Raw genomic sequence first — 21149 nt, 5'->3', positions numbered from 1 at the left:
TAAAGGATTGTATCCTTCTTTTTATTTGTATCCTCATTAAAAATTTTTCCATTTCATCACCCAAATGTTACATGAAATGCAAAGCTTATTTCTTTAGAGCTAATATTGAAATTGTTGCTCAAATTAAAGCAAAGAAAAACGTAAATAAATTAAATTTGGAAATTAAAGTAATTAATTTCTTAAATTTTGAGTTTAATTAAACAAGAAAACGAACATATCTTTCTTCAATGATTGAAAACTATAAACTATTTTAATAAATTTAACTGCCCTTACAAAAGCAATTGATTTGTCCAGAATTCACAAATATTTCATTTTATGTTTGCATTCGATATTGCTCTTAAATTTCCTCTTTTCTTTATTGGAAAGACAGACAGTTTTAATCAAAATTTAATACAAAAAAAAAAAAAAAAAAAAAAAAAACGAATATCAAAACTTCTGAAATTTTTTTCCTTATTTAAAAAGATTACCTTCCTAGAAATGACTGAGTGTTGTTTCGCTAAAACTAAATGATCAGTTGAAATCTGATATCTGCGGGATAATAAATACTCTATCATGTTTCATCTCAAATCTGGACTTATAATAGTACAATTTAAAACAAAAGATAACCATTCGCTGCATAAGCTAAGATTTAAACATGTACTAAGCAGAATAATGAACATAAAAACTCCTACGCAGAGGCTAATTAAGTGAAATCTGATCGAATTTCCATAGTAGTCACATACTATGGAATAATACATGAAATATAATAGGACCATTATATATACTTCGTTTCGAGTTTATTCGCTAACTCTGTTTACTAAAGTTATCTTTAATTGAGTGGACAAATACGTAACAGAATTTTCGGATTCTTCCTTAATTCAGGACTTCGTAGAACACCGTTAACTTTCTTCCTGACAGACGAGCAACTGATAATTTTACCATTCTCGTCGCTCACACACGGGTCTAAGTTAAACAACCAAGAAAGTTTATATAAGCTGTATATTCTCTCTGTACTAAATTACTGTTCTTCCTTAAGGCAAGAAGCGGATAATTAACAGAAAGTTTAGTTAACGCAGAAACTGCCTTATATTCAGAACAATATGCAAAGAAGTACTTACTTGAAATTTAAATTTAGGTAATTTCAACTTTAGCTTTATGAAGCCTGTTCCTTAGCTTATAAAGTTAATATAAACCGGTCAAGTGAGATTCTTTTGAAATACATACAGATTTCTTACAAAAGCTGTCTTGGCTTTCTTCTAAGAGTGAGTTATTTGCTAATTTTTAAATAACTAGAATCTTAACTGAAGTCGCGATCGCCAAACAGTGGTCTTTTATGGTTATTTTTATTTGCAAAAAAACATTTTTACTTCTTTGTACGAAGTAAAGGAAGTATTATAATCGCGAAAGATTTCGATTGGCAGACTTGAACAAAAATATATATTTTGACCGTTCACGAACCCATTCTGATTTTTTTTGGGGGGGGGAAAGGGGATGTCTGCACGTACGGACATAATAAAAGACTCTTTATTCAAAAAAGGAATATAAAATGGATTCAAAATGAATGTTTTCGTGATTTCTGAACGCAAGTACGTACGCATGTATCTCGCATAATTCAAGAACGATCAGACGTAGAAGGTGAAATTTTGTATATATGGGACTGCTATAATATCTAGTTGTGCACTTCCTTTTTTACTGCAATCAGCAGTACAAAGTGTATTGGTGACCTGCCAGTGTCTGAATGGTCAGACGCTTTGGGCGACTTCGATGCGAAAGAGATAAAGGTTCAGTGAGTCGAAAACGTTTGAAGACCACTGCTTTAAGGTGGTCTACTACAGCAGCATTACAATACTAAAAATTTTTTTACACGCAGAATCGCTAATTAAGAAACTATGTTGCGTGCAATTTGGCAGAAATATAAAGCAATAGGTCAGTTTTCGAATCACAATGTTAGAATCAGGTTTGAAATGAAATTTACTTAAATATTATATTTTAAAAAAATTAGTTTGAAATACGTAATTTTAATGTGTAGTTTGGAAAGCCATCAATAGATGGCGCTACGAGTTAAAATTTAACATTGTAATCTTATTTCTGCAAAAATTCACGAAGTAATTGATTTTGATATCAGTTATAAATCATATTTTTTTCTAAATAATATTTAGAAGCGTTTCATATATTCCTTTATACACAGTTTTCACTAAACATTGTCAGCTGTCAGCAGAATGACATTTACGGCAACCCTATTGCATTGCTATTCCGCACTCGTTTTGTTTACATTTATTTGTACTGTGGTCAGTTTGCAAAAAATATGCGAAAATATCAAGGACGACCGAAAAAACATCCTGGTTTTAATAAAAGATCCAGAATTCAGCGTAAACGTCGAGCTCAAGAAAAAAATATGAAATTAAATTCCCGAGATGTGGAAGATTCCGAACAAGCGGATGTTTTCGAAAGGTGAGAAATAATTTATTCTTTATATCGACTACCCCGTGTTTATGATTTCGTAGTAAGTTAATTCCGAAGTAAAATATGCGTATTTTTTTTATTGAAGGTCAGAAATTATTGATACAACTGCATCTGTGTCAAAGGAGAATCATTGCCCGGATGATTTTTTTACAAAGTAAGTTTTTTTTTTTTTTTTTTTTTTTGTATATGTGTGTATGAGGGGATGCTAATAATTGTTCAATTCTGTTATAAGAATTTATTCCTTATTTCACACTAAATTGTTGGGAAATATTGAAAGGGTAAATTCCAATTCACAAGGAATTGCTGAAATAATTGAATCTTTTCAAAAGTATGAGCATGTTCTTGCGATCTAAATTGAATTCACCATCATTACATGTATTATTGGAAATTTTATAGTCATATGTTTGCTACGAAATGCTTTGTCAGTTACCTATGGTATATTTTAACAGGTGTATGCACATTTATTCATGTGCTCGCTGTTCAACTTGCTTTTTTTTATTATGTCATTTACTTGGATGTTAAAACTTTCTTTTAGCGTTGGAACATTTTATGATCATTTAGTAAAATTTATATATAAATATATATTATTGCTTGTTTATTTATGGTTCTGTGTATTTGTCATGTATGCATGTTGTGAAGTGTAGTTTTTGAAAAATATGTCACAAATGTTAAATTCCACCAAAAGCTGAATTGAATTGATATTGGGATGCAGGTAATTAGAAAATATCTGCTGTGTATTTTGAGCGTAAACCAAACTAGTGCCAAGAATGGGACCAATACGCTCAGGCTTGCTTAGCCTTTTTGCCATTGTCCAAATTGAATTATCTCCAGTATAAAGGGAGTGAATGCTTTCTCTGTATAACATTAAAATATCCGTCTGATCAAAAATCTACCAATAAGAAACTTTTCATATGTTATGTGACAGACTTTCTGCAAACAGAAGCCCTCAGCTCTGTTCTTGTACATGTTTTTTAATTGTGGTTCAGATGTGTACTTCTCAAAGGAATTCTTCTCATAGGAAGATTATCTGAACATTTAAAAACTATATTCTGCTTTTAGGGGCCTAATATTTTATGCCCCTAAAATTAATATTGAAATTTCTAAAATGTTGAAAAATATGTCATCTGGATTCTGTACAAAAAATATAATCCCCTTTTTCATTTCTGCATTTGCAATTCCTGCATTTTCTTTATTCCTACATTTTTTAATTGGAAGGAATTTCATTCGCAGAGCCCTCTAATTTATTCTTACAAATCATGTAGTAATGTACCATTTTAGATAGATATAAATAACACATTTTGTAATTTTTCTAAACTGTGGTTATACAGCATGATATAATAGCTACACAGGGTATGGCGAAACAGTATACAGCAATATCTGTCGCACTGTCTGAGATGGGTGGTAGTCATACATAGCTTAATGCTTAAATTTGTTATGTGTTATTTATTTATTCATGTTTTTTTTTTTTTTTTTTTAATTATGTTATAGCAGTTTATTTCTTTCATTCTTAGGTCCGGAAGTGAAAAATTTGACTTTTCTATGTCAGAAGTTACAGCTAATGTTCCTAAGACAAACCAGGCTTTCCTGAGGTAAGTTGGTTTATTTTTAAAATAGATATTAGCTGTGCATGATATTACAGTTACTTAATTATGGTTAACTAATTATGTATTAATTTAGAAGTCAAGCAACCAAAATCAGCGTTATATTTTCAAATAGTGAATATTTCAAAATATGATGCTGATTTTTGTTGCTTGACTCTCAAATTAATACTTGGTCGGTGTGTTATTGTATCTTAATTAAACTAATTATGGTTCTTTTCTTCTCAGTTCTGATCTGGACATTTCAGTTATTGACTCTGACGTAGAAGGTAGAAATACAAGCTCTCTTTTGGGGTAAATATGTATTTCTCTATGCCAAAATTAAAATGTCATCATTTATGTTTTTCTTTTATGGTGTTACATTATGTTGTTTACATACTGATAGCTATTAAAACTGTTAAATATAATATTGTAGCTATCAAAAAGAGGGGGATGAATTTGATTTGTACCAAATTTGGACGTTTTGCATGAAAGAACTTGAAAATAAAAGATTTTTTTAAAAATATATTCATTGAAATCAGTGAAATTTTCAGTCGGGACACTGAAGCAAATGAAAATATTTTGGGGTTTGATTCTTTTGATGGGAGCCTCATCAATAAGCCTACTATCTTTTTTAAATATTGCTTCTTTTTCATTGTTTTCATGATGTTTTATGTTCCCTTCATGAAAGAGATTTTTAATAATTTAAATTTTGTTAATAAAATATAACAAAATGAAATCTGTGATTATGTGGCTGTTATTTTTTCCATATATATATTTATTTGAGGAAAACCACAAATTTTATTATTTTACAGAATTTTTAAGAAAAATATAAGGATAAAATTTTTTAAATAATTCTGATTACTACCTTTGCTTTCCTCTCATAATGTGCCTCAAATTAGAGCAATTAGACAACAAATTTAAGTCGTGATCTTTTTTTTCCAAGTTTTTTTTTTTAGGCTTAGGAGTATAAATTGCTTATCCCCACAAGACAGTGCATCTTCTTAGTATGCAATCCTAAGGCTCCGTTCACATGATGGTATAAATGTCATAGACGCATAATCATAAGGCACAAAATGTGGGAGTTCCATTCACACCTGCGAGAGAGGGTCTAAGCCATAGCCAATTAGAGAAGCTAAATTTGTGCATGCATGTATGTGTCTACAGCTTTCTCTCTCAATAGGTTTTATGTATATGCTCTGATTGGCCGACTCTTATATCAAGTCGGCACAAAGTTGAAAACTTCAAGCTTAATGCCCAAACTAGTTTTTGTGACATAGTAAGGTCTGACTACAAAGCGTTGTTAGTTGGGAATTATGACATTTATACAACGGCTTGAATAGAGCCTTAGAAAGCCATTTGGTAACTGAGTTATCCACCATGAAAGAGTTATTCTTGCCCCTCTGAATTCAGTGTTTACTGGAACACGAACATTTTATACTCAGGTGTAGAGGCCCTTCATGTGAAACCTCCGGCACACAAAGTAGTGACTGATATTGCACGAGCAAATGACACTGCGAGCATGGAAGCAGCAGTTGTGAAGATGACTCATCTTCTTGTAGTAATATACTGGTAATCCAGTGTATTATTATTGTTAATTTATTTGCTATCTGTTGCCTAAATTTCCTAAACCTAATTGCGAATGGTCTGCCTGCATGGGCGTTTTCATGGTTTTCCCCGTGTATATGAGCCATTTCCCTTAGAAAGTCCTCCATGAAAGCATTCCTCCTCTTAGGAAGATCAAGTGCTTTGCTGTCATCAAATAAGCCAAATTTAAACCTAATTTGTAATATTTATATATATTAATTATATATATGTATATATATTGTATATATATATATTTTAGCTTGGAGTCTGAGCCTCTTCAGGAGAACCTTAATGATGAATTTCTGTGTCCTGATTCACCTTTAATTATCGAAAGGGAAGATCGACGAAAGGCAAATCCATTACCATCTGGCAGAACAATTTGCAATATGTCTTTTGTAATAGTGCAGGCTAGGACATTAGAGCAACATTCCCTAAATTGTAAATTTGGAGGATCATTTATTTTTAACAAAGTGATTCGACGTGGTCTTGTCACTACATATAACTATGTATGTGATAAAATTTTATGTGGGGAAATGGCAACAATTTGTTCTGATATGGAGAAAAGCAGCCTAAATCAGCTTGCAGTATTAGGTGCGTTATCTACTGGCAGTGGATTTTCACAAGAGGAGGAAAAGTTTAGCATCATGGAAATTCCGTATATGAGCAACTCGACCTTTGCTTCTTGTGAGCGAACTACTGGCAAAATAATACAGGGATGTGCACAGGAAACTATGTGTGCTGCTATAGAAGAGGAGAAAAGGCAGGCAGAACTTCGCAATGATAAAGATAATGATGGTTATCACTGTATAACTGTCATTGTTGATGGAGGTTGGTGTAAAAGAAGCTATGGGCATGGTTACAATGCTTCAAGTGGCATATCTGTTATTATAGGCATGGTCACCCAGAAAATTTTGTTTGTTGGAATTCGCAACAAAGTGTGCCTTATATGCAGTGCTATTGAAGATGGCAAGATGCCAAATAAAGTGCACCTTTGTTGGCGAAATTGGAATGGGCCTTCTACAGGTATGGAAAGCAGTGCCATTGTGGAAGGTCTGAATTATCTCCAGTGTGTTCACAAAATACGTTGTACTCGACTTGTTGGAGATGGAGATGCTAACACAATGGCCAAAGTGAAAGAAAGCGTTTCATATGGAGGACGGGTGATCAAAGTAGAATGTGCTAACCATGCTGTTCGAAGATATCGCAGAGCTCTTGAGAAACTTCAGCAAAATACTGCGCGCTTCCCAGGGGCTAAAGGAATTGCTGCCCGTAAATTGCTGAAAATTAAAATGCCACTGTTAGTCAGAGGTGCTAGAGTAGCTATAAAAGCTCATGCTTTACCTAGCCATTATCAGCACACACAAGAAGCTATTGATGCATTAGTATCTGCTTGAGAAATGAGCCACATCATATATTTGGCAAGCATGATGCTTGTAGTGCTTTTTGTGCAAAGAAAGGTGCAGAGTTGGACAGCACATACAATGAAATTTTTTCCTCGGGTATGTTGCAAGCTATTGAAGCAGAAGTGGGAAGAGTACTGATATCGTGTATGCCATATGGTTTTATTGAATTTTTTACTGATTTCTGCATTATTAATGAGCAATTTTTTCCAGTTTATTGTTTCTGAGATCACAAACTTGGAATATATATTCGAAAGTAGTGGTTCCTCTCACTGCTGCTGAAGAATGTGACCTTGATTTCTTCAAACACCTTAAAATGCTTGCTCATAACGATTTCCTGCAGAAGCAAAAATGAGCATCCAGAGATGAAAGTTTCCAAACTCTTCAAAGCAAGCGGATAGCATTGAACAGCAACCTGGGGATGATGAAAGTCATAAAATCTGGTGACCCGACAGGCAAGAAAATTTAAATGATGATAGCTGCTATAAGCCGATCGGCGGAAGTTCAGATTCCGGCAATGAGCCAAGAAGAAATAAAACTATTTGTCACCAGCCAGAAAGAGTAAGGAAAGTGTCTGCTAACATGAGAATGAAGGTTTTTGATGCTGCAAAAAAGCTGATGGAAATAGAAATGCCAGTACCCAGCCTGACATTCCCCCCCCCGGGGGTTGACGTAGAGAACTCTGCGAAGCTACTGGCTAGGATCTGTATCTAGGCAGTCTCGGATTCTGCTACACCAAACAAGTGGCTTGCATTAATCCTATCACAATTCAGGACTCCTGATTCAGCTGGAAGGACATCCATACAATGATATTTGAGAAGAAGACATACAAAATTGAGTATTGTGGAAAGATGATTGCTTATATCTTGAACGTGGATGATCCACTTGTCTACAAAACTCATAACCATTCTAAAAAATAAGGACATCAAATTTCAGTGCATCCTGCTCTCACAAGAGAGAAAGGTGATCATTAGAAGCCTTCCCAGCTCCACATGTTAATGCTGCCTCATGTTGCATAATATAATAATACACACACTGGCCAATCAATAAGAAAACTTTCAGATTTTCATCTGAATGCATGCTAGGGATGAAATATCCAAATTTTTTCTATGATGTGGATTATACTTGGTTAAAATGCCAGTATAAGTAAGGTGTAAGAGTGCTTTTCATGATGAATGAAGTAAAATGGGGAAAAAAGGCGGCAGATCGTTCACCATTTGAAAAAGGGGCTTATTGTTGGTGCACATTTAGTGGGGGCATCGATTTCGAATCCTTCTCTAAAAAATGTAACTGCAGTTCGAGCATAGTTTTCAAAGACAGTGATCGGCGGTATCTCCGATGAATTGTATGGCAGAACACGGATTCAACTATCACAAATCGTCAACCAAGGCTCTTCCCAACAAATTTCAGCTAGAACTATGCGCAGCGAATTGCAGAGGGATAGGAATGCATAGTTTTGGTGCCTGTAAGAAAATCACTCAGTTCTGCCGACATGCAAGACTTCATTTTCAGTGGTGTCGAGAAAAGACACTGGACATCTGAGGATTGGAAATGGGTAATGTGGTGGGATATTACATTATGTATTACATATTAAACATAAGTTATGGGTTACCTCATAACTACAGAAGGTTCCTGTTCGCTGCCAGAAAAGGTTGAAGTAATCTGCAATGTAAATTACCGACAATACATGAGCTTTGTTCATTTATGGGCATGATAAAATTTTATCGATGCTTTTTGAAAAATGCTGCAGAAACTCAAGGAGTCATACACGAAATGTTAAAGGGTGATAAAAAAAGATCATTGTAAAGTTCCATGCACAGATGAAGGTGTTTAGTGTATTTAATTATGGCAAAGCACACTAGGGCTATCTGCCTAAGAGAAGGGATGCCTTCGTGGAGGACTTTCTAAGGGAAACTGGCTCATATACACGTTACACATGGGGAAAACCACGAAAACGCCCATGCAGCCAGTACGTTCGCGGGATTCGAACCTCGGACCGAACTACCAGTGTTCAGCGATTTTACCGCTCTGCCGCTGGTAGGCCTGCACAGATGAAGGAATTCACCAGTTTGAGAAGTGCAAATCTGATTTAGTCAATGGTGCCCTTTTGTGTTTCCCAATGGATTACCCTTTGTGTGCAGATACATCAGACTTTCCTATAGGATCAGTATTGCAGCAATTGGAAGAACAAGAACAAGACTGAAAACCTATTGTGTTCTACTCTAAAACATTAAATAATGCACAGAAGGTTTATAGTACCTATGACAGAGAATTCTTAGGAATATATCTTTCTGTCAAGCATTTTAAACATGTATCGGAAGGACGCAAATTCATCATACTTACTGATCACAAGCCACTGTCATATGCATAGAAGCAAAAGAATGGGAAGGCATAACCCAGACAACAACACCAACTTCAGTATATATCGGAATTTTCAACTGATATTCAGCATATTGATGCCAAAGAAAATTTAGTTGCAGTTGAAGTAGTCTCAGTTACTGGCTATGAAGCAGTAGCAGATGCTCAAGAATATAATGAAGAATTGCAACATTTAATGACAGGTAGTGCTTCACTGAAATTTAAATCATCTACATTAGCATTTTGGAAAACATTAAGATGTGACAGCTCAACAACCAGTATCAGGCCTTTTATTTCAAAGCAATTTAGACAACAAATGTTTCATCAAATTCATAATTTTGCTCCTCTGGTATCAGGACAACTGTCAACGAGATGACTGAAAAATTTATCTTTCCAAATATAAAGAAAGAAATTCACGAATAGACTTAAAGTCCTGTTAATTGTCAAAGGAGCAAAGTCAACAGGCATACAAAATCTAAAATAGCCGAGTTCCAAGCACCTCATGCTAGATTAAGTATTGTGCAAGTTGACCTGATTGGGCCATTACCACCATCTGCTGGTAGGACGTATTATCTGACATTTATTGACCATTTTTCCTGTTAGGGAGAAGTAGTTTCTTTACCAGATATCACAAGAGAAATGGTTGTCAAAGCATTTTACAATCATTGGATTAGCAGATTTGTTGTGCCTAGTTCCATAATCTCAGATCAAGGAAGACAGTTTGAGTCGCAGCCTTTCAAGAGCCTTGCAAAAGTATGTGGTGCTAAAGTTTTACGTTCCACTCCATACCACCCACATTGCAGTGGGAAAATTGAGCAGTTTCTCAGAACTTAAAAAAATGCAATAAAGGCTCACAGCAACATCAGATGGACAGAAATCCTTCTAGGATTCAGAGTTGCAATATGTCCTGATACTAATCACTCTGTAGCTCAAATGGTATATTTTATGCAAATAAGGTTACCATGTGAGTTTTTCGACTACCTACCACTAAAACTAAACCTGAACCATTTGTAACAAATTTACTGTCTTTTATGGATCAGCACCAGTTTATCAACTGCTAACAAACATAAAATATTTATGCATAAAGACTTGAGATCATGTTCTCATGTGTTTGTGAGAACTGATCGTGTGAAAAAGGCACTTGAATTTGCTTATTGAGGGACCATTTTTTTTGTGGTGAAAAAATATGATAAATATTTCCGAGTCTTAATTAAGGACAGACAAGTTAACATTTCATTGACAGACTGAAACCAGCTTATTTGTTACTTTCGAACAAATTACTAGAAACGGTGACTAAAAATAAAAAACCATTTCACATTTCATGTACCCAAAATTCTGATATTGTACCTAACGTCAAATCTATTATTCTAGATGGTATGAAAATCAGAAAATGTGTTAGATTTAAGGACTAATGTTTTGTATATTTTGCTATACTTCATCATCTTCTAAATATTAGTAAATATATATCTGCATTAGTGATAATCAGCTGTGAGCACATAGTGCACCATCTGCAACTCATTTGGGTATAAACTATGCTAGTGATTATAATGTCCTTGCTTTTTCCCATATGCCATATGTTGCATGAAATTTTGTTATATGAATCTAGCTTCCTGTGAGGAATTTCTGTGATCTTTCTAGTATGTATGGTCAAGAATTAGGCTTGTGATATACTGTCATGATTTTGCCCACATGTTCCCTGAATATACTACCATTTCCTTAGGAAGACTTCCAAGAAGAATACTGTTGTGAGTTCTAAGCCTAACTATGGTTTGGAACTGTTTATAATGAATTATTGGGATTCTGCACATGTAATGTGGATGCAATTCTATTTCCATTTAGAAGATTTTCTGCAAAGGCAATGCTTTAGCTGTGAGATAATTCTGTTTTGGAAATAAAACTGATATTTATTTAGATTTGTGGTATTTATAAGGCAGTTTATCAATAGCAGGTAGCATCTTGCCTCTTTGCTTTGATCAGGGCCTGTGCAACCAGTGGTAGTCAAAGTTTTATAATTTAGCAGAGGGCACTGAGCAGCAAAATTTAGAGGCAAAAAAATGTTCAGAACTTACGAAGACATCAGCCAGCAGAATTTAGGATATGCAGAGATTGCACTGAGTGGCAATAGTGCCATATGTTACATTTGCTATCTGCATTATTAATTTGTGAAACAATTTCAGCTGCTTGAAAATGCATTTTTCTGTTAGAAATTTGTATTTCTTGCAATTTCTTTTTTTTTTGGGGGGGGTCGAGAATATGGTGTTAAAAATATTTTATCATTTTCTTTTTTTTTTTCTTTTCAGGTGAAAATTTTGTGCATGATTTGGCTTTCATTGAGACGTCTCTGGGTCAGGAGTTACTAAGGAAGAGAAACTTACATGCAGGTTGAAGGATGCAGTGTCAAATGTATAAGGAATATAAAAGATGCTGTATATTAGTATAAGTTTGAATAACCATAATAAAAAAATTTCTTGAAAATTGTGTTTTTTCTGCGAGTTATTAAAATTGGAAATAATTAATTACAATATTTATGAAAATTTTCGAAAATAAAAATACAAGTAGTATTTAAAAAGTACTGCAAAACTCATTTTTAAGTAGAAAAATTATTCTCAGATGAAATTCTTTATGCAAAAGGATTCGATTATGCAAAAGGACTTTTTTAGTATTTGAAAGGTTCATTTGAACCCAACAACTGAAACTAACGTATCCCCAGTTTATTGATACCAACCATTTTGTTGGTATCAATGAACCCACTACTTTCTAAAAGCATTTCTGTCAATTACTAAGGGCTAATGAACAAGTGTTGAATTCTCAAGATGAATGTTGCCGAAACAGAAAAAAGTGTACTTCAGAACATTCTGCAGTAGCTCAAACAAAGTCACGGACCTCATCTATACTGTAGTCAGAGAGAAATTATTCCCCTTCCTTTTCTTTCAAAAGCTGAGTTTCCAAGCGCACAACGGGAGGCCGTTGCTAAAAGCTGTGGAACCAGTTTTATAGCTATTTTTAGCAACTTGTGAGCTGTTTTTCAGATAACACAGTAAATCTCGGGGAGGGGGAATTTGAAATCATGATCACTGCCGGTACGGCAGAATTTACGTACAGCAAAATTGTAAAATTCAGCGAAGCATCAAGCAATAAAATTTTAGAATTTTGTGGGAAGGGCACTTGACAACAGAATTTATTGCGTACAAAATCAGCAAAATGCATAGCGCCGTACCTGATTCATGATACAGCAGTATTCATTACCAATAGCAAACTTGTTTGAGGATAAGTTCGAAAAAATGTTTTCTAGTTGTTACCTAAAATCGGTAAACAATAATCTTTGAAAGATTATTCGATTATATCGTTACTAATATGGTAAAAATTTGAAAAGCAATCAGAAGCCGTATCTCTAGGGTCTTCAAGTCACGATTTGTTTTTATTTGTTCGAATATGATATATCTCTCTTCCTACAAGTATGTATCTTCGTACGTATAAAGTATCAAAAATAATAAAAGTAATTAATAAATTTTCTCTAGTTGCCCTGAAAACTACATCTGAATATAAAGATAAGAAAGACATCAGTAAATTGCTGTTGTTATTTGCTGATCATAATGGTAATCAACCGAACATGATCACATATACCGTCTTCAAAACTTTGATTTTTATCAAGCTTCATATAAATACTAGGTTTTTGTTAGTCACGTAATTTGACATCCTAAATTTAAGATGACAGATGAAATAATGACTAGTTCTGAATTAGCTCACTCAGGAAGTAAAATTTTCTCCTTCCCGTCAATATAGCATATTTATAGCTCCCAATGATGGCGATCACTAACTAAATATGTTATGGATTAGAACCCTATTGCACTCCATAAGTTTTTCTTTATTCGCTTTATGTGCATGCATGCATGCTTGGTTGTGGAAGAAATTAAAAAGCCCCCCCCTTTTTTTTTTTACTTAGGTTATTCGAATGTATACGCCAGACATTTATTTGTTGAACTGTAGTTATAATTTGGAACGTGGTGCTAGAGCCGTTGGAGCCGAACCGAACGTCAGTTTGTTTAGAATTATAGAGTTTGATTACGCCAAAGCAGGTGAATTTGGAAAACACCAAAATCGGTCATGCATCCAACTCGTTATCGAGGCTTGAACTCCGGATGAACTACCAGTGTTCGGCGGCTCGCTTGCTAGAACTGCGTTAGGCTCTTTGAATGTAGCAAAGCCACGAGGGTTACCTTCTTAAGATGGCAGGCCTTCGTGGAGTCATTTTCTGAAGGCTTAGATTAGGTTATTATGGCAAAGCACAGTAGGATGCCTTCATGTTGAACTTTCTTAGAGAAATTGACAACCCATACACGTTACACATACAGAAAATTATGAAAACGTCCATGCAGCCGGCCCGTTAGCCTTTATTCGAATCCAGGTCGAAACTACCAGTGTTCAGCGATTTAATTCCTCTACCGCGGGAGGGCCTAATTGCTGAAGGGAACTGGCTTGTATTCATGTTACACACGGTGAAAACAAACAATGCAACCAGCTGATTCGTCTGGCATCGAACCCAAACCAGTTCGAACTTCCAGTATTCAGTAGTTTTAACCACTCGGCCACTGGTGGCGTGTGGTAGGAGCCACAGATAATGTACTGAGTAGCAAAAATCCCTAATAGTGGCCCTGGTTACTAGTAGGATTGTAAGTATATTGGTAATCATCCAATCTACAGCAAGGAAATTTCGGAGCTTAATTGTAAAGTCAAATGCGACATTCCGATAAACGTGGTATATGTAGAGATGGAAAAATTTATTATTTAAAATACTTGTATTTATTAGTAAACATTTTATAAAATTTATTCTTAATTTAGCGTTTAAGAATTCTAAGAGAGTTATCTGAGTATTTTTTCCTCCTTTGGTAATCCAATAAAATTGAGTAAATTTATGTTCTGTAATATCTTTGCGTGTTATATACATAGTTTTTTTTTTTTTTTTTCTTTCAAAGTTAGACAAGTTTACACAAACAATATAGGTCGAAAAGGGAGCTGGTCTGCGCCCGGTGAGCCTGTCGGCAGCGTCGCAAAGCGTAATTTGACTAACGAAAAGATCATGCTTTGGATCTGGTGATCTGGATAGTCACTTGTGTTGAAAAATAAATTTATTTCAACAACATAGGCCAAAAATTTAGTTGATCTGCGCCCGTGAGTCCGTCGGCAGCATCGTAAAGCGTAATTTGACTAACAAAAAGATCATTCTTTTGTATTTGGTGGGATTGCCGTGGTATTAATCACAAATAGTATATGGAAAAAGGTAAAACCCTTGACAGTAAAGGATACAACGAGATGCTAGTGCATGTTGACGCTGCTATCAAGGAAAAGAGTCGAATTGAGTTCCGGCGCAGAAAGGTAACGTTCCATCAAGATAATACCATACGTGTCTGCATTCACCGGCTAGCCTCTGTACGGACTCGAAAGGGATCTTTCACCACATCCACCATATAACCCCGACATCGCACGTTCGGACTTTCAGCTACATCTTGCTGGTCCTATCTTCACTTCTGCACAAGACGTCCGAAATGAGGTTGACCTGTGTTTGGACTCGGGCCACCAAGTTTCCGAGCCGAAGGTTTTGAAAAACTACCAAAAAATTGGCAGAAAAGCATAGATTTTTGGTAGTGATTACTATCCGCACTAAAGGTACTGACTGCTTTTTTTTCATAACTTTATGAAGAACTTTCGTGCTTAAAATTTTCGTTACAACCATTAAATTCTGTAATTTATGAATTCCTTCCCACTTCTCATGTATTTATCAACTGTTCTTTATGAACCTGATATTCCTACAATTATCAGCTGTACTTTATAAATCTGATATGTAGAAACGCAATTTGATTTTATGCATTTCAGTATCAAGTGAAATCTTTAAACTAATCGTTCATTATAACACTTTATGTTGTTTTCATTCAAAGCTGAACTCAGATAATGTGCCGAGGTTGAACTACCAGTAATAGGCGACTTTAGCGCTCGCCCGCTAGAATTTAGAGAGGAACTGAGTGCTAGAATTAGGTTAGGCTCTTTGAATATAGCAAAGCCACGAGGTGGCAGATAGCAGATGCTTTCGTGGAGGAAGTTTCTGAAGGCTTAGTTTAGTTTATAGCAAAGCTCCCCATACACGTTACACACGGGGAAGATTATGAAAACGCCCATGTAGCCAGCCCGTTCGCCTTGATTCGAACCCAGGTCGGAACTACCAGTGTTCAGCGATTTAACCGCTCGGCCGCGGGTGAGCCTAATTGCTGAAGGAAACTGGGTCGTATTCATGTTGCACAACAGGAAAACAAACCATGCAGCCAGCTGGTTCGCCTGGGATCGAACCGAAACCAGGTCGAACTTCCAGTAATCAATATTCTTAATCACTCAGCCACTGGCGGCGCGTGGCAGAAGTAAGAGCCACAGATATTGTAGTGAGCAGCAAAAACCTCTAATACTGGCTCTGGTTACTAGTAGAATTATATATTGGTAATAATCCAATCTACAGCAATGAAATTTCGGAGCATAATTGTGAAGTTAAATACGACACTCCGATAAACGTGATAAAGATGAAAAATTTTTTAAAAAAGGAAACTTACTATGCAAATACATGTATTCATTAGTAAACATTTTATAAAATTTATTCTTAATTTAGCGTTTATGAATTCTCAGAGAATTATCTCATCGAATTATTTTTTTCTCCTCTGGTAATCCAATATAATTGATTAAATTTATGTGCTGTTAATATCTTTGCCTGTTATGTACATAGTTTTTTTTTTTTTTTTTTTTTTTTTTTTTCCGTTCAAAGTTAGATAAAACTGAACGTACGTTACACTGAAATTACTTTGTCTAGAAAGTAAGCGCTTGAGTAGAAACAGATGTTGGGTTTTATTCTTAGAAGACATGAGATCGCTTTCTGTAAAGTAATGTTATAAAATTTTGAATTTGAAATAATCGTACTTCGTTTTTAGTAGCGCAGAATGATAAAGATTTAATGAGAATATAGCAAAGCATCTTTTTAGAGACGCTGTTATAATTTTGCTATTTTATTTTTTTATGGTAGGTCAAGGAAAAAGGCAGGCTGCTAAATACGGTAACAGCACATTACTCTGTTTCATATATAGCGAATCCGCTCTGAAATGAGGCACGAAGCGGTAAAGTAGCTGAACACCAGTATTTCGGTCCGAGTTTCGAATCCCGCGAAGGGACTGGTTGCGCTTTCGTGGTTTTACCCTGTGTAACGTGTCCAGGAGCCAATTTCCCTTAGAAAGTCTTCCACGAAGGCATCCTTTCCCTTAGGCAGATAGATCGTACCGGTGTTTATTTTATCAACAGTACTGGTTATTTTTAAAAATGATCATCCTAGAAAGGTGATTGCCAAAAAGTATTCACTTCGCATATTTATACGTTATGCATGAATATACTCTTTTTAGTCAATCTAATATATATAAATTACTAATGCTTTAAAAAAATTCAATTTTCAATATTCTGTTTCCTATTTGTTCCTGTTCAATGAAACAGATTCATACACAGCAAATCCAAATGCATCGCTACAGGAAGATGATAAACCAGCACAGTACGTAATTACAGTTACATCCGGAAAAGAGTAGATATACATATAAATACATAATATATATATACGGTATACAACGATATACAATATATATATATATTATCGTTTTTTAGGATGTATCTATAATATGTATCATTTTACTTTATTAAAATATAATATTCAATTTTGTAATTTAGGAATTTCTTCTCCCTTATCATGTATTATCAGCTTGTACTTTATAAACCTGATACCCCTTCAATTATCAGCTGTATTTTATAAACCTGAAACATAGAAACGCAATTTGATTTTATGCATTTCAGTATCAAGTGAAATATTAAAACTGATTGTTCATTATAACACTTTATGTATTCATTCAAAGCGGATCTCAGATAATGTGCCGCAAATTATTTCCACACTAAGTTTTTTGTGCAAATAATACGTCCTGCTAGTGTTTTTGTAATAAAATGCATGTTATTAATTGATTTCGAATTTTCGTTGCATCTTGATATTGCTGCCAAAAGATATTCAATCAACAATAGTATCTTTTACTACGTTTATGTGTGTGGATACATAGACCATTTCTCCGTGTACTAGAAAAATTTGATAATGATTTATCCACTTTTGAAGTAAAAAAATAATAGTTAGGAGTGTTATACGATTTTATAATACAAGTAAAAAATATATATAAAGCTCTGAAAAGTGCTAACACATATTTATGGAATATTATGGATGGTAATTTATGAAATATTATGGATGGATGAGTAAATGGAATATTATGTGCGTGCTATATATGTATACACATATCATCAAGTATAAAATCATTTATATATAATTTTTATGTCGCGATGAAATTTGTTTTCTTCCGCAAAATAACGGCAAATTATGAAACATTACGCAACATTGAAAAGCGTGATGAACAAATTTTGCGAAAAGAAATAGCGACTGCTGCACGTATCTCACAGATATCTTTCATTCAACACAAAGGTGAAAAAGTTCTATTCCTGTTCAAAACATACCCTGCAGTCTGAGTCACAGACGGAAGAAATGACAGCAGGTCTTTTGTTCAACTGAGGGGATGTGTTTTATGGCTTACTCACTTTCCCGCCAAACAAGTACAGAGGAAGGAAGCGTCGTTGCCATAGTAACCAGGCTGTAGGTAGTCTTACAGATTTGAGTCTTTATCGCTCAACGTTCGTAGCGCCATCTGTTATTAAAAATCGACATGAGAAAGGGGTATTAAACGCTCTTAAAATAAGTATTTCAAAGCCACTATTTCCCCCTATCCATGACTCATAATCATAGCAATGAATGCTGAGGATAAGAAGTCGTATCCTCTTATTTGCTCAAATGCGTATTTTCCTGTGTGTGGTGATGACGACAGACGTTTACGATCGTAATAAGGAGAGAGTCGCAACGACCTTCAAATACCTGCTTTAAAATAACAGACTATGTAAACTTCCAGAACTACAGGTATCCAGAGCTTCACTGGAGTTTTAAATTCAAACTTGATGAAGTAACCTTTTTAACATTGAGCAAATATGAACAGAATGAAAATTTCTGATACAAATAAAGACCGGGTAAGTAGGGTATATATATATATATATATATATATATATATATATATACCCTACTTACACGGTGTTTATTTTAGCACTCGTTGGTCTTAGTCAGACACTTCCAATTGCAGAAGTGTTTTAAATAACGAAAATATTTTGGCAATTTTATATTTAAAAGAAAAAATTAATTTTAACAAATAACGAAATCTAACTTTTAATGCGGTCTTCCGATTCTTATACTTATATTTGGAAAGGTTTTATACTCATTACGAAAAAATAAAATTCTACGAAGTTTGACTCCCGTGCGATGAAGAATTGACCGGGATGTTTAATTTCGGAATTTGCAATTGTTGACTTTATTTCCAACTGCCTCTTGAGGAAATAAGTTTAAATGAAGTGCAGTAAAACAATTTGTATAATTTAATAGGCCATACAAGTAAGTAAAGTTATGCTCACATCGGATCTTCTTAATAATAAATTTTGTTTTAAAGAATAATTATGCTGTAAGCTTTATTTATAAATCAGATATATGCAGTTTATTCAAAGGTAACAAGGACATAAATGTTGCAACATACTATCTCAGTTTTAAGTTCACATAGGTAGAAACTAGCACTTTACGATGATATGTGCATTTTTGCATTATATTATATTACTCACATTACTTCGGGATGCAAAATATATTCACGTTTTCGCAAAGAAGCAAAATAAATAACCTTACCCAGCGAAAAGGCTGCAAATGTTTTAAAAAAAATTAGTTTGCGATTAAGATAGTATAAACAAGTTCGATGTAAGACAAGTAAATGCTCTATAAGGAGCACATAAAGAGCCCCGTGAAGAAAGTAATGTGCTGTTCCTTTTTTATAGTAGTTTAGGTTTCTTCGAGTCAAACAATCCGATGTAGCTATTGTAGGACTTCCTTATATTGGCCTATTGAATTATATACATCTTTTGATGCACTTCATTTAAACTTATTTCCTCGAGTTTTGTTAGAGATATATTTCCCATTCAATCAATTCAGCTCTCATTTCGCGGCAAGGCAAAAATACATAAAACTCTACACAGCTTCATTAAAAATTGTAAAGTACAAAAAATATCTAGAACACCAGATATATTTAAAAAATAGTTAAGAAAACATTTCTTGAAATTAAAATTAGAGTTCTTACTCGAAAGCCAGCAGCTCGGCCAACGGGCAGGAAGACAAAATTTTCGGCGCACATAAATTTAAGACACACTATACTACTAAGAATTTGAAATGTAAGTAAATAACTCCCTCGTCAAGCCTAGCGCGTGATTCATAATTCCACAACTAATTTACATGATTCATAATTCTACAACTACTGCATGCAGATTAACTAAAGACATAAAAATCTTAACTGAAACATAAGAACAACATAATCACTTTTAAAGCAAAAAATGCATAATTTGCCAAAATACAAGAATAAAAAAACAGAGTTTACAGAGCCGAGTAAGACAGTTGATGTATATATATAGTAATTGTCCCGTACCACAAAAACATGCGTACGTACGAACGTCACAAAAAAATCCGAAATAAATCCATTTTGTATCGAAAAAACACGAATTTCCCAAAAAAACCTTAAAGGCCATTCACGCTGGTGTTTGTCTGAGCTAACGGAGTCAATTCCATGTTTCCACTAACTCTGCTTCACGTGCAGTTCAGATTTTTCAACTCGCTGCTCTATGGGGGGGGGGGGACTGGTTTTGGAGATGGGTCGGCTATGTCACTTGTCTCCGTTAGTTCAGATAAATCCCAGTCTGAACTTTCGCATCTGCAAAGGCCAAAATTTGTTTCACTCACAAACATTTAAAACGTCCGTATGTATTTTTACTGGGATGGATTTCTTCCCTCCGTGCAAAGTAGAACGCTACAGCGGTAACAATAACCTACTTAAGCAAAGCGAAAACTTCTCTCTCCGGATTTTCATGTACTTTCACCACTGTGTGCCGTTTTCCCTTAGGACAGGATTGCAACTTCGGACATCAATAGCTAAACATTGACGCTAAACAAAGGAGAAAGGAGGACCATTCAGATAACAGAACTACATTTAGTCGCTTCAAAAGAATGATTGGTATGTTATGTAACAACACTCAAAAGCAATGAGTCATGCACTAAAGTGATAAGGGAAAGCACCATGTAGAAAATACCTCAGGCGTTCGGGTGACCTGCCAGTGTCTGAATCATGGATGGTCTGAATGGTCAGACGCTTTGGGCGACTTCGATGCGAAAGAGATAAAGGTTCAGTGAGTCGAAAACGTTTGAAGACCGCTGCTTTAAAATAAGTATTTCAAAGCCACTATTTCCCCCTATCCATGACTCATAATCATAGCAATGAATGCTGAGGATAAGAAGTCGTATCCTCTTATTTGCTCAAATGCGTATTTTCCTGTGTGTGGTGATGACGACAGACGTTTACGATCGTAATAAGGAGAGAGTCGCAACGACCTTCAAATACCTGCTTTAAAATAACAGACTATGTAAACTTCCGGAACTACAGGTAGCCAGAGCTTCACTGGATTTTAAATTCAAACTTGATGAAGTAACCTTTTTAACATTGAGAAAATATGAACAGAATGAAAATTTCTGATACAAATAAATATATTCAAAGAAAAATTACTTGTGTTTAAAATTTGTATCATAGCGATCATACATGTGGTTCAAAGATAT

At 34.7% G+C, this 21149-nt stretch overlaps 2 protein-coding genes across 7 annotated transcripts in view; one reads left to right on the top strand and one right to left on the bottom strand.

Moving 5' to 3' along the window:
• Window positions 1-21149, bottom strand: part of LOC118199997 (uncharacterized) — a 56216-nt gene that overhangs the window by 32347 nt on the left and 2720 nt on the right. For 2 of the 6 annotated variants that reach the window (XR_015038270.1, XR_015038265.1), the window contains exons 1-2: window positions 20630-20725; window positions 20373-20484 (exon numbers count right to left, since the gene is read on the bottom strand). The exons of 1 other annotated variant lie outside the window; for it this stretch is intronic. The gene's annotated coding sequence lies outside the window, so the exon portion shown is untranslated. Of the gene's footprint in view, window positions 1-20282; window positions 20529-20629; window positions 20752-21149 lie in introns of those variants that run through there. 3 more of the 6 variants (XR_015038268.1, XR_015038269.1, XR_015038266.1) reach the window with 3 other exon arrangements.
• Window positions 1800-11839, top strand: LOC146993732 (uncharacterized). Its single transcript, XM_085806830.1, has 5 exons — window positions 1800-2430; window positions 2528-2596; window positions 3954-4031; window positions 4269-4334; window positions 11665-11839. The coding sequence occupies exons 1-5, from the start codon at window positions 2285-2287 to the stop codon at window positions 11666-11668; spliced, it is 363 nt and encodes a 120-aa protein (XP_085662956.1). The 5' UTR covers window positions 1800-2284; the 3' UTR covers window positions 11669-11839.

The sequence above is a fragment of the Stegodyphus dumicola genome, chromosome 12 (assembly GCF_044657685.1).
Source record: "Stegodyphus dumicola isolate Sdum_Otavi_A_Nest chromosome 12, ASM4465768v1".
NCBI lineage: Eukaryota > Metazoa > Arthropoda > Arachnida > Araneae > Eresidae > Stegodyphus > Stegodyphus dumicola.
Note: the sequence above shows the minus strand (reverse complement) of the source record. Positions and strands in the feature narration are given on the sequence as shown.

What these genes read in the sequence shown, in the direction of transcription:
- LOC146993732 (XM_085806830.1), top strand. Translation starts at nt 2,285, where the DNA reads ATGCGAAAATATCAAGGACGACCGAAAAAACATCCTGGTTTTAATAAA. An exon ending in CCGGATGATTTTTTTACAAA is followed by an intron (nt 2,597 to 3,953) that starts GTAAGTTTTTTT and finishes TTTCATTCTTAG; the next exon opens with GTCCGGAAGTGAAAAATTTG. An exon ending in ACAAACCAGGCTTTCCTGAG is followed by an intron (nt 4,032 to 4,268) that starts GTAAGTTGGTTT and finishes TTTTCTTCTCAG; the next exon opens with TTCTGATCTGGACATTTCAG.